The sequence below is a fragment of the Alosa pseudoharengus genome, unplaced genomic scaffold (assembly GCF_046254945.1).
Source record: "Alosa pseudoharengus isolate Yale_2024_CS ecotype anadromous, Long Island Sound unplaced genomic scaffold, YU_APseudo_1.1 YU_APseudo_1.1_scf_142, whole genome shotgun sequence".
NCBI lineage: Eukaryota > Metazoa > Chordata > Actinopteri > Clupeiformes > Clupeidae > Alosa > Alosa pseudoharengus.
The window spans coordinates 62,501-73,154 of NW_027468612.1; the positions used below are offsets into that span (position 1 = coordinate 62,501).

At 46.8% G+C, this 10,654-nt stretch overlaps 1 protein-coding gene across 10 annotated transcripts in view; it reads right to left on the reverse strand.

Annotated features, from left to right (window-relative positions):
* Nucleotides 1-1,675, reverse strand: part of LOC143123735 (voltage-dependent L-type calcium channel subunit alpha-1C-like) — a 60,450-nt gene extending 58,775 nt beyond the window's left edge. For all 10 annotated transcript variants that reach the window (XM_076285020.1, XM_076285025.1, XM_076285024.1 and 7 more), the window contains exon 1: nt 1,591-1,675. In XM_076285020.1, the coding sequence (XP_076141135.1) occupies nt 1,591-1,622 (32 nt within the window). In that variant the 5' untranslated portion in view covers nt 1,623-1,675. The remainder of the gene's footprint in view (nt 1-1,590) is intronic.
* Nucleotides 1,676-10,654: the final 8,979 nt, after the last annotated feature.

A 10,654-nucleotide genomic window follows, 5' to 3' on the forward strand; every position in this document is an offset into this window, starting at 1 on the left:
AGAGTGTGTTCAACAAGCGAGTGTGTCCAGAGTGTGTCCAATAAGCGAGTGTGTCCAACAAGCGAGTGTGTACAACAAGCGAGTGTGTCCAATAAGCGAGTATGTCCAACAAGCGAGTGTGTCCGTGTCCAACAAGCGAGTGTGTCCAACAAGCGAGTGTGTCCAGAGGGTGTCCAACAAGCGAGTGTGTCCAATAAGCGAGTGTGTCCAGAGTGTGTCCAATAAGCGAGTGTGTCCAGACAGCGAGTGTGTTTTGCAAGGCAGGTGGAGGTGTTCTACAGGTCAGCTTCATTAGCTTCCCCAGGCAGCCCAACACACACCTGATAGCTCACTTACTCTCTCTCTCTGTCACACACACACACACACACACACTTACCTGACTTACACTCTTACCTCAACTCGCGTACACACACACATACACACACTTCCTCTCAGTCAGTCATTCACTCTCTATCACAAGGTTAGCAAAACGTCCAACACAACATAACACTGTCCTGTCTGACCTCTGACCTCTCGAGCTACAGAAGGCCAAAGTCACTCTGACTGACAGAAAGTTGTGATGCCGCTAATTAGCATAGCAATAATGCTAAAGCGGCCTATCTAACCTACAGTAGCGCTAGGCTAACTTTGGCCTTGCACGCTAACATGTTCAGTGACGTGTTTCAACCACAGGGGGGCGACGCACCCAGCCGGACTGGCGACAGAGGAGTGGAACAACAGGAACAAGCAGACAGATCTCAGCTGGCCTGACAGAACACACACATAGAAGCAGTGAGATGCACACACACACACACACACACACACACACACACGCAAACACGCAAACACTGACCACAGGAGTGCCACATCTTAATCTGTCTGATAGTACACACTAGGGCAAGACTCCAGCTGCTATTGGCATGTGTGTGTGTGTGTGTGTGTGTGTGTGTGTGTGTGTGTGTGTGTGTGTGTGTTGCATGTAAGTGTGTGTGTGTGTGTGTGTGTGTGTGTGTGTGTGCCGCTTCATGGCTCCATCTGCTGCTATCATGCGTGTGTGTATGTAAGTGTGTGTGTGTGTGTGTGTGTGTGTGTGTGTGTGTGTGTGTGTGTGTGTGTTTGTATGTGTGTTGCATGTAAGTGTGTGTGTGTGTGTGTGTTGCATGTAAGTGTGTGTGTGTGTGTGTGTGTGTGTGTGTGTGTGTGTGTGTGTGTGTGTGTGTGTGTGTGTGTGTGTGTGCCGCTTCATGACTCCATTTGCAGCTATCATGTGTGAGGAGAAAAAGGATAGATGAAAAGAGAGGAAGAAAAAAGAACAGAGGAGATCAGTGCTGAATGACAGAAAGAGAGGGAAGAGAGAGAAGGAGGGATAACAGAAAGAGAGTAACAGAGAAGAGGAGAAAGGAACAGGGTGAGGGGTCAAGGTCAGGGGTCAGGGGTCAGGTGTGTGGGGTGAGGGGTGAGGGGTCAGGGGTGAGGTGTCAGGGGTCAGGGGTCAGGTGTGAGGGGTCAGGGGTCAGGTGTGAGGGGTCAGGGTGAGGGGTCAAGGTCAGGGTGAGGGGTCAGGGGTGAGGGGTCAGGGGTGAGGGGTCAGGTGTGTGGGTGGAGACTTACGCCAGTCGTGTGCAGCAGGTCTCTCCCTCCATGTCACCTGCGGGGGCGCTCTCTGTGTTCACCGACTCACTCTCACCTGCTGGCATGCTCACTGGAGAGAGAGAGAGAGAGAGAGAGAAGAGAGGAGAGGAGAGAGAGAGGGAGAGAGGGAGAGAGGCAGAGAGAAGAGAGGAGAGGAGAGAGAGAGAGAGAGAGAGAGAGAGAGAAGAGAGGGAGAGAGGAAGATAGAGAGAGAGAGAGAAGAGAGGAGAGGAGAGAGAGAGAGAGAGAGAGAGAGAGAGAGAGAGAGAGAGAGAGGGAGAGAGGCAGAGAGAAGAGAGGAGAGGAGAGAGAGAGGGAGAGAGAGAGAGAGAGAGAGAGAGAGAGAGAGGGAGAGAGAGAGAGAGAGAGAGAGAGAGAGAGAGAGAGAAGAGAGGAGAGGAGAGAGAGAGAGCGAGAGAGAGAGAGAGAGAAGAGAGGGAGAGAGGAAGATAGAGAGAGAGAGAGAGAAGAGAGCGAGAGAGGAAGATAGAGAGAGAGAGAGAGAGAGAGAGAGAGAGAAGAGAGGGAGAGAGGAAGATAGAGAGAGAGAGAGAGACAGGGACACAGAGAAGAGAGGGAGCGAGAGAGAGGGAGAAACCCGGGGATGAATGAGCAGAGCAAATATTGGACACATCCCTGACCACATCCCTGACCACAACGCTGACCACAATGCTGTGCTGTGTCCACCACAACACTTCTCTCCACTGTCCTGTCCATGTCCTTGCTAAAACCGAACACACACACACACACACACACACACACAACACTTGTAATTTGTCTTAATTCACACACAATTCAGGGCTGTGTGCTTGTGTGTGTGTGTGTGTGTGTGTGTGTGTGTGTGTGTGTGTGTGTGTGTGTGTGTGTGTGTGTTCGTGTGTGTGTGTTTTCCTCCTGTACAGTTTCAATGGACGAGAGAGATAAATGGAGAGAAAGATAGAGGCAGAGATGCTGATTACGAAATATAAAAATAAAGTCCAGATTACCAAGAGGCAAACTCACAACACTTGAAATAGATAGATAGATAGATAGATAGATAGATAGATAGATAGATAGATAGATAGATAGATAGATAGATAGATAGATAGATAGATAGAGAGATAGATAGATAGATAGATAGATAGATAGATAGATACTTTATTGATCCCCAAGGGGAAATTCAAGAAATACAGTAAGACAGAGAAACACAGAAAGAGTGAGAGTGAGAGAAAGAGAGAGGGAATGGGAGAAAGAAAGAGAGAGGGAATGGGAGAAATAAAGAGAAAGAAAGAGAGGGAATGGGAGAAAGAAAGAGAGAGGGAATGGGAGAAAGAAAGAGAGAGGGAATGGGAGAAAGAAAGAAAGAGGGAATGGGAGAAAGAAAGAGAGAGGGAATGGGAGAAAGAAAGAAAGAGGGAATGGGAGAAAGAAAGAGAAAGAGAGAGTACAGACTGTGCACTAATAGAGCCGGTGCATTTAAAATAAGTGACCTCAGGTCCAGAGCTCTGAGTGACCAGCAGGGCTGTTTCAGCATGGCTATGGTGTGCAGAGTGCTTTCAAGCACACACACGGCTCAAGCATACACACACACGCTTCTGAAGCATACGCACGCTTTTGAAGCACACACACGCACACGCACACACACACACACGCCTCAACACACACACACGCTTCTGAAGCAGAGGAACTGAGGATGTTTATTTTTAACGCCGCCAGGAACAGAGACTCCCCAGAGAAGAACAGGCGTCCCAAAACATCACCAGTTACTGGCTGACAGACAGAACACACACACACACACACACTCATACACGTACACACACACACACACACACACACACACACACACACACACACTCATACACATACACACACACACACACACACACACACACACACACACACACACACGCATACACGTACACACACACACACACACACACACACACACACTCATACACGTACACACACACACACACACACACACACACACACACACCATGCTTTAGAAGGCTCTGGGAAAAGGTGGATACATAATATTTTTCTTAAAATAAATGTGAGAATAATCTGTCTCTTCTCTGCAGGCAAGTGTGTGTTTATGTGTGTGTGTGTGTGTGTGTGTGTGTGTGTGTCACCACAGAGCTTCAGATAGTGAAGCCTGGACCTGTAAAAAAGCTACAGTCATCTGAGGACATACGCACACACACACACACACACACACACAAAGACAAACACACACAAATATGTTCTCCTCCACAGGGACCTGTGAGCATAATGCTAAAAAAGGAGAGGGCCTCAGAGGGACGCTGGGCTCACAACCCTCAATAACACACACACACACACACACACACACACACAACCCTCAATAACACACACACACACACACACACACACACAACCCTCAATAACACACACACACACAACCCTCAATAACACACACACACACACACACACACACACACACACACACACACACACACACACACAACCCTCAATAACACACACACACACACACAACCCTCAATAACACACACACACACAACCCTCAATAACACACACACACACACAACCCTCAATAACACACACACACACACACACACAACCCTCAATAACACACACACACACACACACACACACACTACACTCAATAACACACACACACACACACACACACACACACACAACCCTCAATAACACACACACACACACACACACACACACAACCCTCAATAACACACACACACACACACACAACCCTCAATAACACACACACACACACACAACCCTCAATAACACACACACACACAACCCTCAATAACACACACACACACACAACCCTCAATAACACACACACACACACAACCCTCAATAACACACACACACACAAACCTCAATAACACACACACACACACACAACCCTCAATAACACACACACACACACACACACACATAACCCTCAATAACACACACACACACACACACAACCCTCAATAACACACACACACACACAACCCTCAATAACACACACACACACACACACACACACAACCCTCAATAACACACACACACACAACCCTCATTAACACACACACACACACACACACACACACACAACACTCAATAACACACACACACACAACCCTCAATAACACACATACGGAAACCCACACACACACACACACACACACACAACCCTCAATAACACACACACAACCCTCAATAACACACACACACACACACATTGCATAACATTTGGCTGACGCATTTTTAGCCAAAGCGACTTACAACATGGTAACAATTTTAAGTTTTAAAGCGATTCTCAACAATTTTAGGACAATTTAAAGAACAGTTTAAAAACAGTAGAGTACAGTAAGAATAAGTGCATCGGTGAGTGCTGTTACGTCTCAGTTCAAGACGGCTGGTCAGTGCTAGGATCAGCAAGACTTGTTGTGAGTGGTGCTATGAGAGGAGATGTTCTCTAAAGAGCTGGGTTTTCAGGAGTTTTTTGAAAATGGAGAAGGATGTCCCTGCCCTTGTAGGAACTGGCAGTGTGTTCCACCACCGAGGAACAACAGATGAGAAAAAGTTTGGTTTGGCCTGAGCGTACCGGTGGTAGAGCTAGATGTCGTTCGTCTGAGGAGCGCAGCTGTCTGGTGGTAGTGTATGTCTGTATGAGGGCATTCAAGTAGGTGGGAGCAGAACCGGAGACTACTTTGTAGGCAAGGGTTAGAGCCTTGAATTTGATGCGGGCCGCCATAGGTAGCCAGTGTAGCTGGATGAGCAGCGGGGTAACATGTGCCCTTTTGGGTTGGTTGTAGACCAGGCGCGCCGCCGCGTTCTGGATCATCTGAAGGGGTTTCACTGCGCAGGCTGGGAAACCTGTCAGGAGGGCATTGCAGTAGTCGAGTCGTGAGATGACTATCGCCTGAACCAGGAGTTGGGTAGCATCTTGAGTCAAGTAAGTCCTGATTTTCCGTATGTTGTAGAGTGCAAAACAGCATGACCGGGCGACTGAGGCAACATGATCTGAGAAGTTCAGTTGGTTGTCGAGAACAACTCCTAGATCTCTTGCAGTCCTGGTAGGTGAAACAGACAGGGAGTCAAATTTGATGTTGATGTCGTGGTGTATGGTAGGTTTAGCTGGGAGGACCAGCAGTTCAGTCTTTGAGAGGTTCAGCTGGAGGTGGTGTGCCTTCATCCATGTAGCTATGTCTGAGAAGCAGTCCGAGATCCGTGCTGAAACCAAGGGGTCATCAGGTGGAAAGGACAGATAGAGCTGTATGTCGTCTGCATAGCAGTGGTATGAGAAGCCATGTGAACGGATAATCTGTCCCAAGGAGGTAGTGTAGATAGCAAAGAGAAGGGGGCCCAGCACTGAGCCCTGGGGGACCCCTGTGGTGAGATGGTGAGATGCAGATAGTTGACCAAGCCATGATACGTTAAACGAGCGTCCTGTGAGGTAGGATTCAAACCAGGAGAGAGCAGAACCGGAGATTCCCATGTTAGCGAGTATAGAGAGAAGGATGCGGTGATTAACCGTGTCAAAGGCAGCCGATAAGTCAAGCAGAATGAGTACTGATGACCGAACGGTCGCCCTGGCTTCTTTTAAGGCTTCTGTTACAGACAGCAGAGCCGTTTCGGTAGAGTGGCCGCTTTTGAATCCAGACTGATTTGGATCCAGAAGGTTGTTCTGTGAAAGGAAGTCAGAGACCTGTTTGGAGACTGCTCGTTCAATGCCTTTGGATAGGAAAGGCAGGAGTGAGACAGGGCGGTAGTTCTCGACTTGAACAGGGTTGAGAGAAGGTTTCTTCAGTAACGGTGTTACCCAGGCCATTTTGAACGCTGTTGGAAATGTGCCGGAGGTTAGCGAGGCATTGATCACATGTGTGATAGCTGGTGCGATGGTCGGGCTGATGGACTGAAGTAGGCTCGTAGGTATAGGGACCAGCGAGCATGTGGTAGGACGGCTGCATGTCAGGAGTCTAGATACTTCACTCTCGGAGAGAGGCGCGAATGCTGAAAAAGATGTTTCAGCAGCCCCTAGAGCAGGGGTGTCAAACTCATTTTGGTTCAGGGGCCACATACAGCCCATCTGATCTCAAGTGGGCCGGACCAGTGAAATAATTGCAAAACATCCTTTGACAACTCCAAATCTCCAGCTTAGTTTTTTTCAGTAGGCTATGCTTTACAGCCTACATTTGTAGCCTACATAATCACAAGGGATAGGCTATATTAGATTATTACACATTTATTCAGAGAGGCCAATGAAATTGAAATAAAATGCATTTCACTCTCATAAACAACTGGTTTATTTTTATAGTTGAGTGGATAGGCCTACATTTTTACATCTGACCACCTGAACCGACTCACCACACTAAACTCAAGTGGGAGCTATGAAGAAAGTTAACATCCTGCCTTAAAAATGTAAATGTGCAAATGTATGAAAAATAAAATGAATTTAACAAACATAAGTTGAGCAATGAGCAATACGATCAACTGATACGATTAGGTTACATCAGATCAAATCATTTTGTAGGCTAGGTGGCGGTGCTGTGTAATAGGCTATCCACCATAAAGGCCAGATCCTGCACCCATTCCGGGCATTTAAATTGCTACTGGTCTGCCTTTTTTCTCCAAGAACTGTCCAATTTCCTCTCGTAGTTCAAAGAAACGCTTGAGTACGGCACCTCGGCTTAACCACCGTACTACAGCTAAGAAAACAGTCAAACTGACGGTGAGTCAGACCTCGCGACCTGATTAAATTTACAGTTTGCACAACCACACTTTAACATGATCCAAGTTTAGTGTTTTACAACACAACACTTCCTGGTGCAAAATACAATAAAATGCCCAAACATCTTGTCCTCCGTTTGCAGGCTGCACTGTCTCTGAATTTTGTCGCAACGCCTGCTTTTCTCCCGACAATGTAGCCAAACTGACAGCACAGGACCAGTCAACTCCGAACTTTTTTTTTTTTTTTTGGCTGCGCCTAGCGGCTGAATTGAGCATTTCGGTTATTTCTTTGAACATTCATAACTCCTCACAGGAATGGGCTAGAGATTTTTTTTTGTTGTTGACATCGTCAGAAATTTATTCTCTACAAGTCTGGGCTGGATTAAACCATCTAGCGGGCCGCATCCGGCCCGCGGGCCGTATGTTTGACACCCCTGCCCTAGAGGTTGTAGGAGTGCGGTATCCGAGTCGGATGCGTTGTGTGGGCATGTAGAGAATTGACTGCTGATTGCCGCCACTTTGTTTGTAAAAAATGAGGCGAGGGTGTCCGCAGTAAGGCTGGATGGAGGAGGAGGCAGCTGAGGGTTGAGTAGCGATTTGAAGGTTGAGAAAAGCTTTCGAGTGTCTGTAGCGCTGTTGATTTTGTCATTGTAGAAAGCCGTCTTAGCAGCAGTGATGCTGGCTGAGAAGGAGGTCAGGAGTGTCTGGTAGTTTTTGAGGTCATCAGTTAGTTTGGATTTGTGCCATTTCCTCTCCGTGGCACACACACAACCCTCAATAACACACACACACACACACACACACAACACTCAATAACACACACACACACACACACACACACACACAACACTCAATAACACACACACACACACACACACACTCAATAACACACACACACACACACACACACCACACAACCCTCAATAACACACACACACACACACACACACACACAACACACAATAACACACACCACACACACACACACACACACACACACACAACACTCAATAACACACACACACACACACACAACACTCAATAACACACACACACACACACACACACACACCCCTCAATAACACACACACACAGACACAACCCTCAATAACACACACACACACAACCCTCAATAACACACACAAAAACACAACCCTCAATAACACACACACACACACAAACCTCAATAACACACACACACACACACACAAAGCTCAATAACACACACACACACAACCCTCAATAACACACACACACACACACAACCCTCAATAACACACACACACACACACAACCCTCAATAACACACACACACACACACACACAACCCTCAATAACACACACACACACACAACCCGTCAATAACACACACACACACACACACAACCCTCAATAACACACACACACACACAACCCTCAATAAACACACACACACAACCCTCAATAACACACACACACACACACACCACACACACACACACACACAACCCTCAATAACACACACACACACACACACACACACAACCTTCAATAACACACACACACACACAACCCTCAATAACACACACACACACAACCCTCAATAACAAACACACACACACACAACCCTCAATAACACACACACACACAACCCTGAATAACACACACACACACAGCCCTCAATAACACACACACAACACACAACCCTCAATAACACACACACACACACACACACAACCCTCAATAACACACACACACACACACACACAACCCTCAATAACACACACACACACACACACACACACAACACTCAATAACACACACACACACACACACACACACACACACACACAACACTCAATAACACACACACACACACACACACACTCAATAACACACACACACACACACACAACCCTCAATAACACACACACACAGACACAACCCTCAATAACACACACACACACACACAACCCTCAATAACACACACACACACACACACAACCCTCAATAACACACACACACACAACCCTCAATAACACACACACACACACAACCCTCAATAACACACACACACACACAACCCTCAATAACACACACACACACACACAACCCTCAATAACACACACACACACAACCCTCAAAAACACACACACACCCTCAATAACACACACACACACACACACACAACCCTCAATAACACACACACACACACACACAACCCTCAATAACACACACACACACAACCCTCAATAACACACACACACACACACCCTCAATAACACACACACACACACACAACCCTCAATAACACACACACACACACACACACACACACAACCCTCAATAACACACACACACACACACACAACCCTCAATAACACACACACACACACACACACAACCCTCAATAACACACACACACACACACACAACCCTCAATAACACACACACACACACACACAACCCTCAATAACACACACACACACAACCCTCAATAACACACACACACACAACCCTCAATAACACACACACACACACACACACACACACAACCCTCAATAACACACACACACACACACACAACACACACACACAACCCTCAATAACACACACACACACAACCCTCAAAACACACACACACACAACCCTCAATAACACACACACACACACAACCCTCAATAACACACACACACACACCTCAATACACACACACACCTCAATACACACACACACACACACCCTCAATAACACACACACACACACACACAACCCTCAATAACACACACACACACACACAACCCTCAATAACACACACACACACACACACAACCCTCAATAACACACACACACACACACACACACACAACACACACACACAACCCTCAATAACACACACACACACACACAACCCTCAATAACACACACACACACACAACCCTCAATAACACACACACACACACACAACCCTCAATAACACACACACACACAACCCTCAATAACACACACACACACACACAACCCTCAATAACACACACACACACACAACCCTCAATAACACACACACACACACACACAACCCTCAATAACACACACACACACAACCCTCAATAACACACACACACACACACAACCCTCAATAACACACAACACACACACACACACAACCCTCAATAACACACACACACACAACCCTCAATAACACACACACACACACACACAACCCTCAATAACACACACACACACACACACACACACACAACCCTCAATAACACACACATACACAACAACCCTCAATAACACACACACACACACACACAACCCTCAATAACACACACACACACACACACACACA